We start from the raw sequence: 24797 nt of genomic DNA, 5'->3' as shown, positions 1-24797 counted from the left end.
CACTGACCTAGAGCCAGACATCTTGGAATGTGAAGTCAACTGGGCCTTAGAAAGCATCACGACGAACAAAGCTAGTGGAGGTGACGGAATTCCAGTTGAGCTATTTCAAGTCTTGAAAGATGATGCTGTGAAAGTGCTGCACTCAATATGCCAGCAACTTTGGAAAACTCAGCAGTGGCCACAGGACTGGAAAAGGTCAGTCTTCATTCCAATCCCAAAGAATGCTCAGACTACCGCACAATTGCACTCATCTCACACACTAGTAAAGTCATGCTCAAAATTCTCCAAGCCAGGCTTCAGCAATATGTGAACCGTGAACTTCCAGATGTTCAAGCAGGTTTTAGAAAAGGCAGAGGCACCAGAGATCAAATTGCCAACATCCGCTGGATCATGGAGAAAGCAAGAGAGTTCCAGAAAACCATCTATTTCTGCTTCATTGACTATGCCAAAGCCTTTGACTGTGTGGATCGCAATAAACTGGAAAATTCAGAAAGAGATGGGAATACCAGACCACCTGACCTGCCTCTTGAGAAACCTGTATGCAGGTCAGGAAGCAACAGTCAGAACTGTACATGGAACAACAGACTGGTTCCAAATAGGAAAAAGAGTACGTCAGGGTTGTATGTTGTCACCCTGCTTATTTAACTTATATGCAGAGTACATCATGAGGAACGCTGGGCTGGAAGAAGCACAAGCTGGAATCAAGATTGCCTGGAGAAATATCAATAACCTCAGATATGCAGATGACACCACCCTTATGGCAGAAAGAGAAGAGGAACTCAAGCCTCTTGATAAAAGTGAAAGAGGAGAGTGAAAAGGTTGGCTTGAAGCTCAACATTCAGAAAACGAAGATCATGGCATCTGGTCCCATCACTTTATGGGAAATAGATGGGGAAACAGTGGAAACAGTGTCAGACTTTATTTTTTTGGGCTCCAAAATCACTTCGGATGCTGATTGCAGCCATGAAATTAAAAGATGCTTACTCCTTGGAAGGAAAGTTATGACCAACCTAGATAGCATATTAAAAAGCAGAGACATTACTTTGCCAACCAAGGTCCGTCTAGTCAAGGCTATGGTTTTTCCCGTGGTCATGTATGGATGTGAGAGTTGGACTGTGAAGAAAGCTGATCGCTGAAGAATTGATGATTTTGAACTGTGGTGCTGGAGAAGACTCTTGAGAGTCCCTTGGACTGCAAGGAGATCCAACCAGTCCATTCTAAAGGAGATCAATCCTGGGTGTTCATTGGAGGGACTGATGCTAAAGCTGAAACTCCAATACTTTGGCCACCTCATGCGATGAGTTGACTCACTGGAAAAGACTCTGATGCTCGGAAGGGTTGGGGGCGGGAGGAGACGGGGATGACAGAGAATGAGATGGCTGGATGGCATCACCGACTCGATGGACATGAGTTTGAGTGAACTCTGGGAGTTGGTGATGGACAGGGAGGCCTGGCGTGCTGTGATTCATGGGGTTGCAAAGAGTCGGACACAACTGAGCGACTGAACTGAACTGAACTGACTGAATAATAGCATCAAAATACATGAAGCAAAAACTGATAGAAAAGGAAATAGTTCAACAATAATGGTTGGGAGACTTCAATTACTGTACTTTCAGTAATGGACAGAACCACTTAGCATAAGGTCAGCAAAGAAACAACACTATATATGGACATGAGGAGAGGGACGGAGAGGGTTAGATGTATGGAAAAAATAATGTGGAGACTTATATTACCATATGTACAATAAATGATCAACGGGAGTTTGCTGTATGGCTCAGGAATCTCAAACAGGGGCTCTGAATCAACCTAGAAGGGTGGAATAGGGAGAGAGACGGGAGGGAGTTTCAGAAGGGAGGGAATATATGTATACCTATGGCTGATTCATGTTGAAGTTTGACAGAAAACAACAAAATTCTGTAAAGCAATGATCCTTCAATAAAAAAAAAAATTAAAAAAAGAATGCTATAAACCAACTAGACCCAGCAGATATGTATAGAACACATCACCACCTAGCAACAGCAGAGCATATACGTTCTTCTTGAGTGCATGTGGGACATATTTTAGGACACACCACGTGCTAGGCCACAAGACAAACCTAACATATTTAAGAGGATTGAAGTAGTACAAAGGATGTTCTCTGACCACTGTGAAAAGAAATTAGAAATGAAAGCAGAAAGGAATTTGGGGAACTCATAAATATGTGGAAGTTAAGGAACATATTCCTAAATAGTTAGTGGGTCAAGGAAGAAATAAGGGAAATCAGGAAATACTTTTAAGATAAATGAAAATGAAGTTAGCACCTATGAAAACTTAGGGAATACAACTAAAGCAGTGCTTAGAGGGAAATTTCTAGCAATAAATGCCTAAATTAAGAAAGAGGAAAGATCTCAAATCAATAACCTAACCTTCTTTAGTAAGTCACTGGAAGAAGAAGAGCAAAATAGAAGGATGGAAGTAGTAAAAATAAGGTAAAAATTAATGAACTAGAAAATAGAAAAACAGTAGAGAAAATTAAGGAACCCAAAAACTGGTTCTTTGAGAAGGCCAACAAAATTGAGAAACCTTATTAGCTAGGTTGAGAAAGAAAACTGAAATTACTAGAGTCAGAGATGAAAGAAGGAACATAACTAAAAACAAGAGGATGATAAGGGAATCTTATGAACAGCTGTGTACCAGTGTTACATGCATTCGTGCATGCTTAGTGGTGTCTGACTCTGTGACCCCATGGACTGTGCCCCATCAGGCTCCTGTGTCCATGGAATTTTCCAGCAAGAATACTGAAGTGGGTTGCCATTTCCCACTCCAGTAAGTTTCATAGCTTATGTAAAACGGACACATTCTTTTGAAAATACTAAAACTGACTTAAACAGATAATCCGAGTAGACCTGCAACAAGTGAAGAGACTGGATTAGTCACAAAACCTCCTGCAAAGAAAAGCCCTAACCTGCTGAATTCTACCACATGTTTAAAGAATTGACTATTCTTCACCAACTCTTGCAAAAAACTGAAAGGAGGAGTACTTCCCAACATATTTTATAAAGCTAATATTACCCTGATGCTGAGGACGACGTCATAAGGGAAGTACAGACCAATATTTCTTATGGATATGAACTCAAAGCTTCTTAATAAAATACTCGCAAACTAAAGTCAGCAACACATGAAAAGATTTATACAGCATGACCAAGTGTCATTTATCCCAGAAATGTAAGGTTCACAAACCAATTATGTAATAGTATATCAGTAAATAAAAAACAAAAGTTATAGTCTTTGCAATAGATGGAAAAAATTTTTGACAAAATTCTAATACCCTTTACTGATCAAAAGAAAAAGCATGAAAAAAACTATGCATTAAGACGGAACTTAACTATTTCCACATGATAAAAAGAATGTCTGTGAAAATTTGGAAGGTGACATCACATTTGGTGTTGAAATACTGGATACAGTCTCATAAGATCGGGAATGTAAGACAAGATTGTTGACTCTCCACTTCTGTGTGACATTGTATTGGAAGTTCTGATCATGGTAATTATGCAAGAAGAAGAAAAGGAATTGGAATGAAAGTAGCAAAACTATCTCTGGCAGATGAAATGATCTTGTATGCAAAAAATTGTAAAGAATCCACTAATAAAATACTCGCATTAACAAGTTCAGTTCTGCAAGGTTGTGGGATACAAAAATCAACATATAAAAATTGATTGTATTTATATAGATTTGTTATGAACAATTCAAAGGTGGAATTAATTCCATCTACAATAGCATAAAAATACTTAGTAAATTTAACAAATGTACTCTGAAAACTACAAGACTTTGTTGAAAGACATTAAATATCTAAGTAAAAAAAAATTGTCTTCATGGGTTGGAAGATTAACATTAAGGTGGCAGTACTCCCCAAATTGATTTACTGATTCCATGCAGTTCATATTGGAATGCCACCTGACTTGTAGAACTTGACAGACTGATTCTAAAAGTTACATGGAATTCTAATAGTCACATGGAATACACTCACAGTGTATCCATCCAAGTGAGTCACAACAGTCTTTAAAAAAAAATGAAGAAAATATGATTCATACTTCGTGATGTTAAGACTTACTTTAAAAAAATTGGTTATCAAGGCTTTGTGGAATTGGCACAAGGATACACATACAGATCAAGGGAATAGAATTGAAAGGTGAGAAATAAAACTATCTGTAATCGACTGATTTTCAACAAGAACATCAAGACTGCAAAAGAGAGAGAATGGTTTTTCATTTTTCAGTAGTGCTGGAACAACTGGTAGCCATATGCAAAATAATGTAGTTGGATCCTTAATGTCAACCCATACTTAAAATGGATGACAAACCTAAATTTAAGAGATAAGACTCTAAAACTCTTAGAATGAAACTGAGGGTTAAGAATTGCTAAGTATGGCACTAAGAACCTTAAAAACTTTTGTGCTTCAGGGTATAACATTGAGACTTCCCAGGTGGTCCAGTGGTTAAGAACCCACCTTCCATTGCAGGAGACACAGGTTCAATCCTTCATTAGGGAACTGAGATATCCCACATGCTGCAGGGCAACTAAGTCTGTGCTGCCAATAGAGAGAAGCCTGTGTGCTGCAACTAAGACCTGATACGGCTACAAATAAAATTTAAAAAATTACAAAGTATACTATCAAGAAAGTAAAAATTTGATGACCTATAAAAGGGAAGAAAATATTAACAAGTCATATATCTGACGGGGACTTTGATGTAGAATAAAGAACTCTTACAGCTCCGTGGTAAAAACGACAACCCAGTCCTAATCTGAATAGAAATTTTTATGGAGGATGTATAATTGGCAAACAAATAGGTTTAAAGGCATCTATCCCACTAGAATGGCTAGAATGAAAAGGTTGTGATACTTTGCTACATACCGGAAACTAACAAAGTATTGTAAATCAACTATCCTTTAGTTTAAAAAAAAGTTGTGAGAACAGATGTTGGTGAGGATGTGGAGAAATTGGCAACCCTTGTACACTGCTTTTGTAAGTGTAAAATGGTGCAGCCACTTTGGAAAAATAGTTTGGCACTTCTTGAAATGATTAAATGGAGTATATAGATATACACCCAAGAGAAATGACAACAGATCTGCATAAAAACTTGTCCATAAATGTTTATGGAAGCAGTTTTCAGAGTAGCCAAAAAATGGAAAGAAACCCGAATGTCCATCATTTGATGAGTGGATAAATATAATGGAGTATATCTATACAATGGGATATTATTCAGTCAAAAAGGAATAAAGTACTAATATATGCTGCAACTTGGATGAGCTTCGAAAATACTATGCTAAGTGGAAGAAACCAGGCACAGAATATTACACACATTCAATTCATATGAAATATCCAGAATAGAAGCAATAGCTTTTTGAGGTGGGTCTGGGCATTTATATGCTTAAATAAGTGAACTATTAAAGTAACAGAGCTCTTCCTAGTAAGCTAAGCTCCTCTGTTTCCTCTCTTATTTTTGTAGAAATCATGACTACCCCAGGAAAAGAGAACTTTCGCCTGAAAAGTTACAAAAATAAGTCCCTGAATCCTGATGAGATGCGCAGAAGGAGGGAGGAAGAAGGACTACAGTTACGTAAGCAGAAAAGAGAAGAGCAGGTAAGTCCTTTACCCATACTAATTTTTCTTAAAGAACTTAATGTTCAATTTCGATCCTGACTGCACATTCCTGTGTCTTAATTTTAATAATGTTTAATGTATATATACATATATCCCCCTCCCAACAATAAAATCAACTTATTTTAGGGGTATGAGAGTGGAGGTGATGTAAAGTAGAATATCAGAATGAGGTTCTCATGTTCCCAATTACTATTAATATTTTGGCCTGTTTGTTTTACTTTTATGTTACAACTTCTTTTAAGATTCTGTGTGTGTATTAATGAATTCTGAAGTGACCAATTTGAGAATTGGTCCCTTGCTTTTCCTTCTAAAGTTTAATTTGAAAATTTATCAGCATGTACAGAAATACAGAATAGATAATAAATCTCATAAACCCATCCTTTGGGTTCATTGTTTGTCAACAGTTTGCTGTACTTGTTTTGTGTCTATCTTTATATTTCTTAGTATTTTAAACAAAATTTCAAGAAGTCAGTCTTTTCACCCCTAAATTCTGTATTATTCATAATGACATTTAGGACAAGGATTTTGATCATTTTTAACCTTAGAATATCTCCAGGAGAATCTGAACTCACCGTCATTATACCTTTCTCTAAGAATGCTTAGGACAAATGGTCCATCACTTTTGGCCAGGAAATTTAAAGGTGGAGCACTTGGGTTTTTTTTTTTTTTTTTGGCTAAGACTTGAGTTTGGAAGGACCATTTGACCCCCAAACTATAAAAAGCTCCATAAAAAGTAGGTGAATAATCAGTACCCTTCATACCTGAGAAATAGGTAATCATTTATAAATATTTTATAGTTACAGTGAGTTATTCAACATACACTATTCTTTTGCATAACACTGCACTAGATAATCGAATTATTTGAAGTCCAGGTATAGCAAATTAAGTTCTTAACAGTCTGCTTTACCATCTTTTGGAAGCAACCACTTATTCATAAAAGGATGCGTTTCTCTTGGTTTCTTTTTGCATCTTTATTCATCTCTGTGTCTTATTTGAAGTGGAACCTTTTCTTTGGATGAGCTCCTATTTAACTTCTATTTTGGGGGTAAATTGTACTGTTTGGGGGTAACAGCACTGATACATATTTATATTCACATGTAAATATGAATTACATGTATGTATGCACACAAGAACAAGTATAGATATGAATATAACCAGTAGACTGTGCATTATATTTAGCATAAAGCCATTTGAAGATGATGTAATGGCAGTCTGCCAATAACAGTATTTATTTTATACTGTTTTCTTCTTGGTGATAGGAACTTCATGTTATTGGACTTTGTTGTAAAATTTATATAAACAAAATAAGTTTTTCATATTCAGTTGTCTGAAGGCAGATGTTCCGTCAGTGGCAAGTATGGTCCCATTTACTTGACTAAAAACCTTTGTAGTTGATGTTCTGTCGTCTTCATTGTATGACATCTGGGACTGTGATAGGGCCTCAATACGTTTCTATGATAGGGTTCTGGAATATTGTTCTATTTAAAATTTTTATTTTGTTGTTTCATATGTGCCATCTTATGTAGGGAGAACTGGTAAAGCAAATTAGGCTTCTTACTATCACAGCAGTACTTGTTTCACGCCTAATTTGTAAAATAGTAAACATCAGTAAAAAACAGATTCATTTAAGTACTGTTTCTCTTTCCACAGTTGCTTAGTCATCTATCGGGAAAAGTCATAGGCTTTGGCCAGCTGTGCAGCTAGATTTGAGGGTAGTACAGGAATTGATGCTGCCAAATACACAGAAGATAACAGCAGAGCTGTTAGAGCTTTCCTTTCAGCAGACTAGTACTTAGTATTTGTTATTTAGGCGGCACTATATAAATGACCTTTGTTTATTTGATGCCAGTAGAACAAAATTTTAAATTTATTAGTTGATGTCGTTCTGATTGAGCCAGTTTTATATTTTTTATGTATAAAAATATGAAATTTGTAGTTACTGTGAAAATATTTTGAAATAAGCAGAATCTTGCTAACTCAGTGTGAGTGTAGCATAATGCTGCTAAAAGGTTTGTTTAAATTGTAATGTTTTTAGTTACAAGAAGTATCTTGTGAAGTGAGTAGGTTGATAAAACTTGTAGCCAGCCAACTTTTCCCATTGAATAACTTGTTGACAGTTTCATGGTATATAATTTTATATGGTATATACAATTTATATGGTATATAAATCATGATTGTTTTGATAGTTTCTGTTTTTTTTTAAACTCATTTTTTTGAGACAGTAAGGATGGACTTTGAAGGCATTGTGTGGAGTGAGATAAACCAGAGAAAGACACATATTTATATGTGGAATCTAAAAACGAAAAAACCTGAATTCCTAGAAAAAGAGATCAGACTTGGAGTTACCAGAGGTGGATGATTAGGGGAGGGAGAATTGGAGGAAGGTGGTCCAAAGGTACAAACTTCCAGGTACAAGATCCATAAATGCCAGGGATACATTGTACATCATGACCATAGCCAACATTGGTATATGATGTATATAGGAAGGGTAATTTTTTTTCCATCTGTGAGTCTGTTTCTTTTTTGATACTTGTTTTTTGTTTTAGATTCTACATATAAGTGATAACATATCTATTGTCTTTCTGACTTATTTCACTACGCATAATCCTCTCTAGGTTCATCCACCTTGCTGCAGATACCAAAATTTCATTCTTTTTTCATTTTTTGAGGAACTTCTGTAGTGGTTATACCAGAGTCTCTTTTGATACTTTAAATGTGTTTGATCCACACTCAGCAGCTTCCGTTGTTTCCAGCAGCAAGTCTTCTGTCGGTCTTACCTTTGTTTCCCTGCGTGTGAAATGTCTCTTACCTTTGGCTGCTTTGTCTTGTATCTTTTTATTCCTGAATGTAAACAGTTTGATATAATGTCCTATCATGTTTTCTTCATATTTCTTCCTGGAGTTCTTAGAGATTTTGGATTTCTGGGTTTGTATTTTTCACCGATTTGGAAAAGTTTTGGCCACTGATTTTCCAAATTTATTCCCCTACCCCCACCGTGAGGCTCCAGTTGCATGTACAGTAAGTACTTGATGTCACGTAACTGACTTAAATTTTGTACATATTTTCTCAGCCTTTTTTTCCCATCTCTTTTATTTTGTGATGTCCTTAGATTCCCTAATCTTTTCTTCTACAGTATCTGCTCTTAATTACACCTAATGTACTTTTCATAAAGTTGTATTTTTTATATCTAGGTGTTTGATTTGCTTTTTTAAAATATTTTTTAAAAATCTCTCATCATGTTTATATTTTTTTGTAGTTTTGAACACATGGAATATATTTATAACTATTTTAACTCCTTGTCCAGTTCTGCCATCTTTTTCATTTCTAGGTGATTTTGTTTGATAAGATTGCCTTTTCTTTTCCTCATAGGTAGTCTTTTCTTACTTCTTGTGTGTGCTTGTAGTTTTTGATTGAATACAGAGCACTGTAATTTTTACCTCCTGTTGAGTTTTTGTATTCTTTTAATATGTATAATTCTCTGTAGTTAAGTTACTTGAAACCAGTTTGCATGTATAATCTAGGATAATTTACCTTACTGCTGAGTCGATACCCTTCTTGAGTATTTTACTCAGTGCTCCATATATTAGGTCTTCCCAACCCAGGGATGGAACTTGGATCTCTAGCATTGTAGGTGAGCTGTTTACCATCTGAGCCACCAGGGAACCATACACTTTTCTATTCCTGCCAGGTGAAACATGAATGATTTCTTAACCTGTGTGACCTCTAAAATTGTTCTGCATGCTCCTTAAAGGCAATTTCTTTTCCAGCTTTTGACTGTTTCCTCACACCACCTGTGCTTGTCAGTACAAAACTAATTAAGGGGAACCTTCTGCAGGTTTTGGAGTTCTTTCTTTTTGTTGACTTCTTTAATACCCTGCCTTTAGATTCTAGGTGTCTTGTCCTCCTTGGTTCTGAATGCCATCTCCTTAATTGAGGGGGCTGCTTGACCCTGTTAGGTTCACTCTAACAGTGCTGCAGCCTAGAAACTCCATCCAGGCGATCTGAGGCAATAGGACTAATCTTGTTTCTCTTCTTCTGAAGGATCTCTGCCTCTGTTGCCTGTAATCTGGTGTCTGATAACTATTATTTTAGGGATTTAGTCTGCTTTTTTTAGTCATATAGGGCAAGAGGATAAGTTGTTGTTACTCTACCATGGCTTGATGAATAAGTGTACTTCCTAGTATGTAATGGAAGGCACTGTAGTGGGTTTCCTTTAATCAGAACTATTCTCCTTTGCTTCCACAAATTAATAGGTGCTTTAAAAGTAGTGTTCAAACAGTCGTCATTTGTCACCATTGGATGCTGGACAGATTGGGAAGGTCAGGAAATCTTTATCTACCATCCATTAGGGTTAGGAGGGAGGTATTAAGTTATCCTAGCATTTTTATCCTGTTTTTCTTGATGTATTGGTAAGTCAATCCTGTCAACTACTTCAGGAATGAAATGACCAAGCATGCCCTGCTTCTTTTTCAACTTTACTTTTTTTTATGTGTCATGTAGTGTCAGGCCTCTATTGGTAAGTTTTACCTCATCAAGTGTTGGTGATAATATTTTGTAGAAAAAAAAAAATTTTGTAGTAGTTAATTGCATTAGATGATAAGACTGGAGAATTATGAAATAGTTCCTCATCAGAAAGGTTGAAGGAGGCACAAATTTTAAAAATGATTTCAAAAAGCTCCATCTGTATTGCCTTTTAAAAGTGGGGTGCCTGGTGTTTGAATATTGAACTACCTTGTGTTATTTTAGTTTAATAACAGTCTTTTATTTTTCAGTTATTCAAGAGAAGAAATGTTGCTACAGCAGAAGAAGAAACAGAAGAAGAAGTTATGTCAGATGGAGGCTTCCATGAGGCTCAGATTAATAACATGGAGATGGCACCAGTAAGTAGGATAATGAAATAAATGCTTTTTACTTTCTTCTGATGAAGATACGAGATTTAGATCTTTTTTGGAGTTTAAAAAAAAAAAGGTAGGGGAGTTCCCTGGTGGCCTAGTGATTAGGATTCTGGGCTTTCATGGCTGTGGCTTACATTCAGTCCATGGTTGAGATCCTGGAAACCATGAGGTGCAGCCAAGAAAAGAATAAAAAAATAGGTTAGATGGCTACAAAAAGTACTTGGTGTTTCATTTTTAAAAGGAAACTATATCTGTAAACTAATGGTTCATTAAGTGTTTATTATATTTTGAATAGCATGCAATTTAACAGAATTAACTAAATTATGAAAATTAATTCAGCTGTTGAAACTTTAAAAGATAGTTAGTTATAAAATTATTCTTTAGAAGTTGATAACAAGGGCTTTGCTGTTCACCTGAAACTGTCACAGTATTGTTTGTTAATCAGCCATACCCCAATACAAAATAAAAAGTTAAAGAAGTGCTTGCTTCGGCAGCACATATACTAAAATTGGAATAATACAGAGAAGATTAGCATGGCCCCTCTGCAAGGATGACATGCAGATTAGTGAAGCATTCCATATTTTTTGCATTTGAATCAGCTCTAATGAGGTGGATGAAACTGGAACCTGTTATACAGAGTGAAGTAAGTCAGAAAGAAAAGCACCTATTATATGAACGCACATATATGGAATTTAAAAAGATGGTAATGATGACCCTATATGCGAGACAGCAAGACTCACAGATGTAAAGAACAGCCTTTTGGACTCTGTGGGAGAAGGTGAGGGTGGGATGATTTGAGAGACTAGCGTTGAAACATGTATATTATCATATGTGAAATAGATCACCAGTCCAGGTTTGATGCACGAGACAGGGTGCTGGTGCACTGGGATGATTCTGAGCGATGGGATGGGGAGGGAGGTGGGAGGGGGGTTCAGGATGGGGAACACATGTACACCCATGGCTGATTCATGTGAATGTATGGCAGAAACTACCACAATGTTGTAAAATAATTAGCCTCCAATTAAATAAATTTAAAAAAAAAGTTTAAGAAAAAAAAGTTGATAACAAGGCATACTTTAAAGGAATTCCCAATTTGTTACTCATTCCGAGTACAAAATTGGACATATTCATATGTTTTAAAACATTAGTTCTGCATCACAACTATTGAAATTTCCTATTATAACCGATTTTGTAACTTTCTTGAGGGTTACATAAACAGATAAAAATTATGCTTTATTGATATGGATATAACACTTGTCTAGGTTTTCAGTTTATTTTGATCAGTTGTATATAATGTTAAAGAAAAAATCTTTCTCTTCTACCTTACTCACCCAATTTCTTTCCCCACTGGCAGCCACTGTTACTAAATTCTTAACTTACTCCTTTTGAGAAAAATCCCCCTCTTTTTGACACATAATAGTATATTATGCACAGTATTTTACAGATTTTTTTCTGTTTCAGTTTTTATGGACCGGCTTTCTTTTGGGATTAGAGCAATTTAAATTGCTTTGAAATCTATGTAAATGTGTTGCCAACACTACTATTTTGTGGTGAATTCTTACAGACTCTTCAGGAAGTTGAGCTGTCTTTTTTTTTTCAAGTAGATGTTAAATGATTATGATGTATTTTGTGAACTGTATTAGGGTTCTACAGAGTTAATAGAACAAATTTGGGGATTGGGAGAGAGGAAGAGAGAGATTGATTGATCCTTTGATTATTTAAGTTTTCAGTAATTGGCTCATGTAGTTGTTGGAGCTGGTAAGTCTGAAATTTGTAGGGTAAGCCAGTGGGCTAGAAATTCAGGTAAAAGTTTGAGACTGATTTCCTTCTTTTAAGAAACCTCAATCTTTGCCCTTCAACTGATTGAATAAGGCCCACACACATTTTGGAGGATAATGTGTATTGATTAAAATGTTAATCATATCTAAAAAATAACCTTCACGGCAACATTTAGACTGGTGTTTGTCCAAATGGCTGGGTACCACAACCTACTAACCAAGCTGACACATAAAATTAACTATCCCAATCTACTTCTTGTCATTGCGGCATCCATATATAGCTCTTTAAACTGAGTCTCAGATAAAGACAATGACAAGATCATACATCCTCATAACATGATATAGCTATCCTTCATGCAGCTGAAGATCTACTAACCTTTTCCTCAGAAGGGGAAAAGTCCTTGAGTGATGGTTATTTTACTCTTTGATAGCTGTTAACTTGCTATGATGTAAAGTTAACTATTTAAATACTGTGAATGTAAAGTCAATATATCTTACATGATAAAGGGTTAAGAGAGGGAAGAAAACAAAGATATTTGTTAAAGCATATTTTTAACAGGATCATGTAGGTACTTTTGTTTATTCAGGAATCAGACTTATAAGTTTCAAAGTTACTTTTCTGACTCTTCAGAATGCTTCATTCTTCCATGGCTTATTCTTATTGTTCAGTCACCCAGTTGTGTCTGACTCTGCGACCCCACGGACTGCAGCATGCCAGGCCTCCCTGTCCCTCACCATCTCCTGGAGTTTGCCTAAGTTCATGTTCATTGCATCAGTGATGCTGACCAGCCATCTCATCCTCTGACATTCTCTTCTGCCCTTAATTTTTTGCAGCATCAGGGACTTTTCCAATTAGTCGTCTGTTCACATCGGATGACCAAAATACTGGAGCTTCAGCTTTAGCATCAGTCCTTCCAGTGAATATTCAGGGTTGATCTCCCTTAAGATTGACTGGTTTGATCTCCTTGCTGTCCAAGGGACTTTCAGGAGTCTTCTCCAGCACCACAGTTCGATGGCATTGATTCTTTGGCATTCTGTCTTCTTTATGGTCTAGCTCTCACAGTCGTACATGACCACTGGGAAGACCATAGCCTTGACTATACAGACCTTGTCAGCAGAGTAATGTCTCTGCTTTTCAACACACTGTCTAGGCTTGTCATCACTTTCCTGCCAAGAAGCAGTCATTTTCTAATATGCTGCAGTCACCATCTGCAGTGATTTTGGAGCCTAAGAAGAGGAAATCAGTCACTATTTCCACCTTTTCTCCTTCTGTGTACCATGCCGTAATGGGCCGGATGCCATGATATTAAATTTTTTAATTTTTGGTCTTAAGCCTACTCTTTCACTCTCCTTCACCCTCAACAAGAGGCTCTTTAGTTCCTCTTCACTTTCTGCCATTAGAGTGGTGTCATCCGCATATCTGAGGTTGTTGATGTTTCTCCCACCCTTCTTGATTCCAGCTTGTAACTCATGCAGCCTGGCATTTCTCATGAGTGTATAGGTTAAACAAATAGGGTGACAGCAGACAGTCCTGTCGTACTTCTTTCTCAATCTTGAGCCAATCAGTTTTTCCATATAGGGTTCTAACTGTTGCTTCTTGAACCGTATACAGGTTTTTTAGGAGACAGGTAAGATGGTCCGGTATTCTCATCTCTCTTAAGAGCTTTCCACAATTTGTCATGATCTACATAGTCCAAGGCTTTAGCATAGTCAATGAAACATAGATAGATGTTTTTCTGAAATTCCCTTGCTTTCTCTATAATCCAGCAAATGTTGGCAATTTGATCTCTAGTTCCTCTTCCTTTTCTGAACCCATCTTGGACATCTGGAAGTTCTTGGTTTGCATAATGCTGATGCCTAGCATGTAGATTTTAAGCATGACCTTACTGGCATGGGAGATGAGTGCAATGGTTAGCACTCATCTGATTGTTAACACGTTCTTTGGTACTACCCTTCTTGGGAATTGGGATGAGGATTGACCTTTTCCAGTCCTGTGGCCGCTGCTGGGTCTTCCAGATTTGCTGACATAATGAATGCAAAACCTTGATGGCATCATCCTTTAGGGAGTTCTGCTGGAATTTCATTGCATCCACTAACTTTATTAACAGCAGTGCTTCTTAAGGCCCACTTGACTTTGCACTTCAGAATGTCTGGCTCTGGGTGACTAACCACACCATTGTAGTAATCTGTTTCATTAAGATCTTTTTTATACAGTTCTTCTGTGTATTCTTTCCATCTCTTCTTGATCTTTTCAACATCTATTAGGTCTCTACTATTTGTATCCTTTATTTGTTATTCTTAAGTGTTAGATAATTGCTTACCAACCATCTAGCATTTACAACTTAGTGCAGTTTTCTTCTATTTGTCTTACTGTTACCTTTCATGAAATGATAAGAACTTTATTTCATTGTGACAAGTGATCCTGAGAAGTAAGTTTACTAATGCTGGGGACGGGTTTTGGGAAAGCACTAATAAAACAAGAGACTAGTGGGAAACTGAAAGGTTTTTATAAAGCAAGAAAATACAAACTTTGAGTCAGCTGTTGAATTTGATAGTGGCTAGAATCTGTGATTTATACAATACTACTCTGTATTCATTCAGTAAATATTTGTTGAGTGTCTACATTATGCCAGCCATCAAGGATAAAGTGGTAAGATAGAGTGTTTGGCTTTCATGAAGCTTATGGAATACTGGGGGACCTAAGCAGTAAACAGGTAACTAAGAAGAGTGATAGTGAAAAGGGCTGGGCATAGGATTAAAGTAGAATGATGTGGTAGAGATAGAGTGGCTGCTTTAGATTCAGAGGTCAGGAAAAGCCTTGTTTTAGAACTTAACATTTAATCTGAATGCAGGGAACAGTCAGCCATGTGATGAGCAGGAGAGGAAGAAGAAATACCTTATCTTAGTGTTTACTGTTAAGGTTACTTTCTCAACAGTTGTGAGTTTTTTAATGATAGACAAAGATTTTTGGTTTCATCGCATTATTAATCATCTCATGCTTTTATACATGCAAAGATTATGCTATCTTTGTGTAACTCAGTAACTTGGCCACTTATCTTTGTTTTCCTTTGAATTTAAGTTAAAATTTTATTATATTTGCTTTTTGTTTGTGATTCCAGGGTGGTGTTATTACTTCTGACATGATTGAAATGATATTTTCCAATAGCCCAGAGCAACAGCTTTCAGCAACACAGAAATTCAGAAAACTGCTTTCAAAAGGTGAGCTCTGAATATGTTAAGTATTTTTCATTTATGTACAAAATATTACTTTCCCATAATCTATTTTTTGCATATAGATAGCTTGCTTTGGAGTATGTCTATCTACAGAACAAAAGGATACTTACAGACATGTATATTATGAGCCATGTCTAGTTTTTTAATTTCTTATTTTATTTCTGTGATCTTAACCAGTACCAGAAGGTGGCATTATTTTTGTATCTGAGGTATTTTATAAAAGATCTTAAAGTGATAAAAGTAGCGACATTTCATGTTAATTTAAAATGAGAAACTCCACTCTTTTTTAAGAAAAACTTAAAGTATCACTTGGAAGAGTAGTGATTATTGATTTTAATGTTAGCAGTTTATTGCTGATTTAAGTATGGATTTATTAGTGGACAGGATAACTGCCTTTTATTTTTTGTATAATTAGAGTAGGATGAGATATGATACTTCTTGTCTTCTGAGCACATAAGAACTCTGGAACTCTAAGCCATATGGAAATACTGATAGTAAATACTTAAAATAGTTGGCCTTCCTCCCCACCCCCGAATAGTAGGTTATGGTTATTTGGAATCATTAGTGATAAATTAATATATCTCTTGAAGATAACTAGAATGAAAACGTAACATCATAGAAAAAGATAATTGTTTTGTGCACAGCAACCTGTTAAAAATACCTCCCTCCCCCCACCCCCTTCTAAAAATGTCTTACCTCTTTTCAGCATGCTGGAATGATTTTCTCAGTGTGGTTTTCTAAGGCCTTTTGCCGCTGTGCTACTTCCCTGCCTATATTCTGGTTTGCCAGCCATTCATAAAATGTGATAATTAGAATATGATATTTATTACATTCTTATTACTCTAAAGTATGTGGGAGATTTCCTTCTTTGTCTTGAAACTATATATTCCAATAATGTACTTCAGGCTAGCATCATTTGTTTTGGTGGCCATGGCATAGTAATGTTTCATTGTCTTTTCAACAGTCTATACTCCCTAGTGGAGAAGGCAATGGCACCCCACTCCAGTACTCTTGCCTGGAAAATCCCATGGATGGAGGAGCCTGGTAGGCTGCAGCCCATGGGGTCGCTAAGTCGGACATGACTGAGCGACTTCACTTTCACTTTCCACTTTCATGCATTGGAGAAGGAAATGGCAACCCACTCCAGTGTTCTTGCCTGGAGAATCCCAGGGATGGGAGAGCCTGGTGGGCTGCCATCTCTGGGGTCACACAGCAACTTAGCAGCAGCAGCATACTCCCTAGTACTTTCCTTTGTGAACTGATTTTAGGTTTTGTCTATGTAGCCATGTGAATTTTTAAAATTGCTTTAAAAGCTGAATGTTGCATTGCCAGCTTGGCTTATTGTTCTTTCTATATGTTGTTTCTGTAATCTAGCATATTAATGACTTCATTTTTATTGTAATCATCAAATTTATTTGTTGTGTTTATATGAATGGTTGATAAAAATATGTCATTAGAGCTTGCTCCAAATTAACATTGAACCATTAGTCATCTCTTTCCAGTGAGTCCACTGACTTTGCTAAGAGTCCCTAGTAGTGCTGTCATCCAGCTGCCATTTTTCTTGCAGAGCTACATGAATGTCATCAAAAACTTCGTCAGATCTCTTGCTGAAATTCCAACGCTAATTGTTTAGAACATTTCTTATCTGTTTACCCAACAAATTTCTGTTGACTGACTTTATTTATAAGATACTCTGTTGTCATAAATGAAAATGAGATTAATTTGGCAAGTCGTTCTTACTTTTGATGGCCCTTACTGAACTGAACTTATTGCTACAGCTGTAAAATTAGATCCTGTAAAATCAGAGTCTCCTAATCCAGTTTCTTAAAACAATTTATGTTTTTTTTTAAAAAGACTTAACAGTGGTTGTCTTTTGATGTTTTTCCCCTGCTTTCTAAGTTTTCTGAAATAACAGAGGCAGTAATTTCTAATTTTTAGGAATTCTGCCCATCATTTCATGTTAAGGCTTCCCTTATTTTGAAATCTTTTAAGCTACCCTAGTTTCAAAGTGACCGAACTCAGTTTTACATTTTTTTTTTCTTTTTTAGATTTCTAACATGAAAGAGATGCTTAAATTGAGGGAGGGATATTATAAAGTAAGTTTGAGCTTTATAAAGTCCTTGACTTGAAATCAAAGGATTGTTTTTCTTCTTTTATTTTATGGGGAGACAGAACCTAATCCTCCTATTGATGAAGTCATCAGCACACCAGGAGTAGTGGCCAGGTTTGTGGAGTTCCTCAAACGAAAAGAGAATTGTACACTGCAGGTGCGGACCATTTTCATTTCTTGCCTCATTTTAATTTCCATTGCAAAGTTATGTTTTGTATACAGATTTGTTACTTATTTTCATCTAGTTGAAGGATTAATTTCAGTGATGTCCTTGACAACCCATTGCAAGCTGCTTTCATAGCTTTGTAAACATCCAGGTCCTTGGTTTTACTGTTTAAAATTCTTGTCATTTTTACTCATGTAAAAGATTATATTTTATGATGACTATGAATCATACTTAGCTGGTAGGGAATTGTTTGCAGTAGAGGACGACCCATTAAGGACCTAATGTGGACTCTGTAAAATTTGGTTTTGAAGGATTTTTAGATTATACTTGTTGGCTTTTTCAGGGCTTTTAACATGGGCTAGATCAGAGGCTCACTGATTCCCAAACCTGGTTCTAATTAATCCTCTTCCCCGCCCACCCTAAAAGAGTTGACAAGGACGTAGCCTTGTTGGGAATCTGTGTGCTTTTTCCTGTGTTAATTTACTCCGTCATACTGTTGTATAGGAATTCCAAGAGAAAATTCTACAACTTTGGTGTTAGATAATTTTTACAGTAAAAGAACCATGAACTGACTCGCATCTTGGGAGTTATCTAGAAATTTAAAAATACTGTATTGTTTCTGAATAGTCAGATCTTAAGTAAACTGGTAATTTTTCAGTAGCTAGACTTCCTTGTAGTAACCAGCTGAATCAGTTTCTGTGTTATTCTTTAACAAATTTATGTGATTCCTAAATTCTCACTTGTAGGATCTTTTCTGAGGGGCTCAAGCCTTTTAGAAAGATTCTGCAACTCTAAAGATCAGTTAGGTCCCATGCAGATTACAAAATGGCTTATTTTTCCAAGTAGATACTTGCTAATAACAAGTTAATCATAAAGATAACTTTCACCCTCTTGTTTAATTACCTTTGCCTTACTCTAAGGCTGCAATAAGGACTGGGGTATTTTTTTTTTATAAGTAATAGCTCCTCTCCCCAGGTTCCTTACTGTCCAGAGCACTATTGATAATTCATAAGCTTGATGCTTTGTCTTGATATTTTCTCTCCTTTCTTCCCATCCCATCTTTGTCTTTCTTTTACTCTTTGTTGCGGTGATGAGTTCCTTCCAGAGGAAAAACAAGAAATCCAGAAAAGGTAGAGTACTTCAGTGTCCCATCAGTTTTCTTCTCCAGTTTGACACTTACTGATTCCCAAGTTCATTTGAATTAAGATTCTGTTTTGCTAGCTGCCTCCTGGATTGTAATTGTGATCCCCATCTAAGGCCAGGATCACCATACACCTGAAAAATAATCAGGTTCACCTAGAGAGCAAAGAAAGATGACTTTTCTCAGAAAAAAAAGGAAATCCAGACTACCAACACTGCAGAGATCAGAGCCTGAGCCCCTAAGCAACCTGTCAAGAGAACCCGAGGGACCAAATGAAGAGCCTTACTGCAGTTTATCATTTGAAAAGCTTTATAGGAAGAGGGAGGTAGGGAAAATTACCATTTTGTTCATATGAAATTATGTTTCTGTCCTATCCCTGACAGCAAGAGTAATTTGGAGATCTTAAGTTTACTCTTGGACTTAGTAGTTTTTAGTAGATGGTTGAAGAGGTCCAGTTCCTTAATGCATTCATTAAAGGAAGATGGTATATCTAGTCCTAAGATGAAAATGTCAGAGAATCGGATCTTTCCCCATTCCTCCTACCCTCTCCAGTCCTCCCTAAAGAGCACAGTATACCCTCTGACAATTCCATCTCCTAGCTAACACTTGTAAATTCTACATCATTTTGATTCTGTAATCCTGGAGTTTGTGTGTTAACATTTCTGAAGATAAAAGCCTTCAGAAATCTCTAATTTGCTTGTATCAAAATTCTCAGATTCCTCCCTTGTATAGACTATTAATTAAGCTGAAAGATGAAGAAATTATTCCTCTGGAAGTGACCACCTCATGATTTTCACCTTAGCAATCCAAAGACTGAGAGAGAAAACAAACCTGTCATCATCCTTGGATTTTCTTCTGTGTACATTTAACGTAGTATTCTTTCTCCAGTGTGACTAATGGGTAATCTTGACTACCCCAAAAGCAGGAGGAATAAATATATTCCAAGAGGCTTCATGGTCAAATAATTAGGCATACTCTGGGAAGCTTGGAGGGTACTCCTTCCTCTGTCTCCTTGGAGAGCACTAGGATGTGAGTTGTCACTGATACGCCTACCTGCATATTAGAAATTTGAGTACTGTCTTTTGGAATGAGATGTTTGCCATTTCTCTTCCAGAAAGAGTAATAATATATAGTCATGATAGCTTAACTCACTAATAAATCCTTGGACAAATGTAATCCCTTCATTCCATATATAAAGAACTGTGAATCCTAGTGAAGGGTCTCTTCACTGTCTTTCTGGCTTTCCTCATCCCCAAACCAATGGGGTGTTGCAAACTAAGGTGATAAAAATGCCTGCTTTTGGCAGTGCTATGTAAATACTCACTTGCCCTCAAATGAGATGATCATGGATGGAATCTAGGACTTTGGAAGCAGAGTATGCCATTTAACCAGCAGCGTTCTCAAGCTTAGTAACATGTAGGCCTCAGAATACTTGAGCTCTTGACACAAGATTGGTCTGCCTCATGGGGTATTCCCTGGACCCTCTTTGTTTGCCTTTTTGAGTCCAGGTCCAACATTTTTGTACTATGCTTTGCAGTGGTGAGATGCAAACCTTCTTATAGAAACTTACAAAAATAGCTAGAATACAAGTAAGTTGCCTCCTAGTTCCAGTCATTAAACAGGTATTCCTCTTAAAGTTGTAAATTTGAGTTAAATTTGTTTAGTTTTCCCATTTCTGCCTTTCTGGTTGACACTAAAAGCTTTAAATGTGATAAACTGCAGTAAGCCTTCATCCTCTTATGTTTTTCCCATCTTCATTGAGCCCTCTACCTATTTTGAAAGGTTGCTCAGATGACTCAGGCACTGTTCTCTCCAGAGTTTGATATCTGGGTTTATTTTTCTGATGTGAGCCTCTCTTTTCACTTGCTCTCCAGGTGAGCCTGGCATTTGCTAGGAACCAGAGTGGAACCGGCAAAGTGGCCAGCAACAGAGTCCTGATCCAAATGGAGAAAGGGAACCAGGCGTACTTCAACCTGGAGTGGGAAACTTGATAGGAGGTCAGAAGTACTTCAGTTTTGGATTCTCATTTTCCTTATTTAAGGAACTGGGCACCAAAAGGTAGAATTGAGAAGGGAAAGAGAGAACATACCAAATTTTCAGTGTGCCCTTCAGATTTCAGTTGTAGGCTTATTTAGAAATCTGGACAGTGAAAAAATAAGTGGAATTACAATTTGTAAGCAATCACAGCTGCATGACAGGTTGTTTCCCCGCATGATGCCATTCTTAGAACACTAAGAATATAGTAGTTTAGAAAAACAAAGAGGAGTAAAGATTATAGTTATTTTGGGTATTACTTCTGATGGTACCATTTCTTGAATTTTTTTCATTTCATCATGTTGCTGAGTTTTTCTTGAGTTGCATGGTTACTTTCTTAGATTACATTTTCTGGCCATTTCTATATAACTTTATGCAGTTATTTTTGGTATCAACTCTCCTGTTAGAATCTAGTCTGGGACCTGAGGCTGAAACATTCACCCCACTCAAAAAATAATGACCGTAATACCCAGTGAAAGAGAAACATAGTTCAAAGTTCACCCAGTTTTTTAAAAACATACTTACATATTAAATACATGTAAACACGAGAAGAAAGTTGCTTCTTGCAACACTTTAATAAGAGTTTAACTCATGGGGAATTCTCAGCCTGTCTCTCCCTTTCTCTCTCTTCCTGTTTCTGTCTCTCACATACATACATAGATGTCACACACATACATTGGTATAGAAAATTGTACAAACAGAGCTTGATAAATTTTTAGAAGGTAAACATCACGGTAATCTTCACCGTTTGTGTGTGTGTGTGTGTGTGTGTATTTTAATGCCTCATGAATCCATGAATATGATTTGGTTTTCAGTGGCTCTGGTTATAGTTATTCATCTCCTTCTGTCTCCAGTAATGGCAAAATTACTTTCTGATTTCCATTCTCACCAAGAGAGTCTTTGACTCTTCTTTGGATTCAGGTTATAATCGTTACGTATTTGTTAGTAATAAACATAACTCTGGTACATTCTTTTGTTGAAAAGTCCTAATTTCCAGTTTTCTTCCATTCATGTTCTGGCTATTATTTACTTACTCTCCATTTTACTAATCATTATCACTCTGTTTTGTTTTGCTTCTCCATTTTATTCATTTCATTGGCATCTAGATATCTTTCTCTGGGAGACCTTTGGTGCTAAACCTCATCAAGCAGCAGTTTGAATTCTGGGGGCAATTAGTATTCTGATTTATTCTCATTGATAACTCTTTGTGTGTGTTGTGTCAGTCGCTTCATTCACGTCTAACTCTTTGTGACCCTATGGACTGTAGCCCACCAGGGTTCTCTGTCCATGGAATTTTCCCGCAAGAATACTGGAGTGGGTTGCCATGCCCTCCTTCAGGGGATTTTCTCAAGCCAGGGATTGAACCCTCATCTCCTGTATTGCAGGCAGATTCTTTACTGCTGAGCCACCAGGGAAGCCCTGATAACTCTTTAATACATTGTTTATCTGCTCAGGTTGTTGTTACCGTTTCTTTTGCATCAAAATCTCATTGTAAATCTTTTCTCTCTTTGATATAGATTGCTGTCTGTGCTGATTTTACTCATTTTTTACAGGTTGCTTTTCCTCCAAGTTTTCATTTTTTTTTTGACTTGTTCTCAGATGCTGATGACTCTGTTGAACTTAGAGCCTTCCTTCTTGTAGGAGAGTTTGCTTTTGTACTCACTTCAAATGTCTCTCTTAAACAAGTTAATTTTCCTAGTAAGCAAAAGAAACTACCTTGTAAGTGAACTGTGTTCCTTTTAGCTTTTTGTAAATAATCTGGCATGTCATTAATCGAAATTACTTGCCCTGGATACCAAAACTACAAGCAATTGAAAGGCTCTTGTCATTATTACAGGTGTGAAACTGATTTGGTCCATAAGCCTACTAGATTAGGAGACTAATCTATTTTAATAGTTTTGACTTATATTACTCAAATCATTAGTGATCATTGGATATTTTGCTGATATTTTCCTCATTCATAAACTAGAAAAGCAAGATGTCTCTGTCTGGGTTGTTGTAAGGAACACCTAAGAGTATGTGAATAATGCTTTTAAAATATAAAGGCCTGTATAAATATCAAGTTTCAATTCAGACAGATTCAAAAGGGCTTGAACATTAGTTTGGGTAGTAATTTAATTACAGAGGTGATTTAAGATGAGTTTTTATTTTGTTATATTCAGTGTTTCAAAGTCTTCTGAACTTATCAGTTCAGTTCAGTCGCTCAGTCGTGTCCGACTCTTTGCGACCCCATGAACCACAGCACGCCAGGCCTCCCTGTCCACCACCAACTCCCAGAGTCCACCCAAAACCATGTCCATTGAGTCGGTGATGCCATCCAACCATCTCATCCTCTGTCATCCCCTTCTCCTCCTGCCCTCAATTTTTTCTAGCATCAGGGTCTTTTCAAATGAGTCAACTCTTCGCATCACGTGGCCAAAGTATTGGAGTTTCAGCTTTAACATCAGTCCTTGCAATGAACACCCAGGACTGATCTCCTTTAGAATGGACTGGTTGGATCTCCTTGCAGTCCAAGGGACTCTCAAGAGTCTTCTCCAACACCACAGTTCAAAAACATCAATTCTTCGGTGCTCAGCTTTCTTTATAGACCAACTCTCACATCCATACATGACCACGGGAAAAACCATAGCCTTGACTAGACGACCTTTGTTAACAAAGTAATGTCTCTGCTTTTTAATATGCTGTCTAGGTTGGTCATAACTTTCCTTCCAAGGAGTAAGTGTCTTTTAATTTCGTGGCTGCAATCACCATATGCAGTGATTTTGGAGCTCAGAAAAATAAAGTCAGGCACTGTTTCCCCATCTATTTCCCATGAAGTGATGGGACTGGATGCCATGATCTTAGTTTTCTGAATGTTGAGCTTTAAGCCAGGTTTTTCACTCTCTTCTTTCATTTTCATCAAGAGGCTCTTTAGTTCCTCTTTACTTTCTGTCATAAGGGTGGTGTCATCTGCATATCTGAAGTTATTGATATTTCTCCCAGCAATCTGATTCCAGCTTGTGCTTCCTCCAGGCCAGCGTTTCTCATGATGTACTCTGCATAGAAGTTAAATAAGCAGGGTGACAGTATACAGCCTTGACATACTCTTTTTCCTCTTTGGAACCAGTCTGTTGTTCCATGTCCAGTTTTAACTGTTGCTTCCTGACTTGTATACAGGTTTCTCAAGAGGCAGGTCAGGTATTGCCATCTCTTTCAGAATTTTCCACAGTTTATTGTGATTGACACAGTCAAAGGCTTTGGCTTAGTCAATAAAGCAGAAATAGATGTTTTTCTGGAACTCTCTTGCTTTTTCAGTGATCCAGCAAATGTTGGCAATTTGATCTCTGGTTCCTCTGCCTTTTCTAAAACCAGCTTGAACATCTGGAAGTTAACAGTTCACGTATTGCTGAAGCCTGGCTTAGAGAATTTTGAGCATTACTTCACTAGCATGTGAAATTATAGTAAAGAGTTACCATGCAAAAAAAAGTCCCTTTAACTGTGGTGCTCCTAGTCTGGCCTCCCTGCTACTGTAATATCAGTGTCCTAACTGGCTATCAGATCACTTTATTTTCACTTCTGTATTTCACATTTATAGGTTTCTTTGAATATCCCCTTTAAGTGTCTTCTGCTATGAATTTACTGTCATTCATTCATGTATCTTTGGACTGTGCTAATAAGATTGCTTTCCCGTTTCTTTCATTTTCCCATTCCACAAGTGATTGATTTATTTTTCTATACAACAGCTACCTTTTGGTAGACCCAAAAGCTTTAAGAATCACAGCTCCATTTTTTATGATTTTTTAATTGAGATTCTCATTC

At 36.9% G+C, this 24797-nt stretch overlaps 1 protein-coding gene and 1 non-coding gene across 3 annotated transcripts in view; both read left to right on the top strand.

The window, feature by feature from the left end:
* Positions 1-24797, top strand: part of KPNA1 (karyopherin subunit alpha 1) — a 69062-nt gene that overhangs the window by 22312 nt on the left and 21953 nt on the right. For both annotated transcript variants that reach the window (XM_055393912.2, XM_088837522.1), the window contains exons 2-5: positions 5487-5620; positions 10414-10521; positions 15434-15533; positions 17721-17815. In XM_055393912.2, the coding sequence (XP_055249887.1) occupies positions 5492-5620; positions 10414-10521; positions 15434-15533; positions 17721-17815 (432 nt within the window). In that variant the 5' untranslated portion in view covers positions 5487-5491. The remainder of the gene's footprint in view (positions 1-5486; positions 5621-10413; positions 10522-15433; positions 15534-17720; positions 17816-24797) is intronic.
* Positions 11015-11121, top strand: LOC129553976 (U6 spliceosomal RNA). Its single transcript, XR_008685543.1, has one exon. It is a non-coding gene; the product is annotated as a U6 spliceosomal RNA (small nuclear RNA).

The sequence above is a fragment of the Moschus berezovskii genome, chromosome 1 (assembly GCF_049115385.1).
Source record: "Moschus berezovskii isolate FMDL1 chromosome 1, NW_MosBer_1.0, whole genome shotgun sequence".
Lineage (NCBI taxonomy): Eukaryota > Metazoa > Chordata > Mammalia > Artiodactyla > Moschidae > Moschus > Moschus berezovskii.
This window is presented reverse-complemented; position numbering and strand designations above follow the sequence as displayed.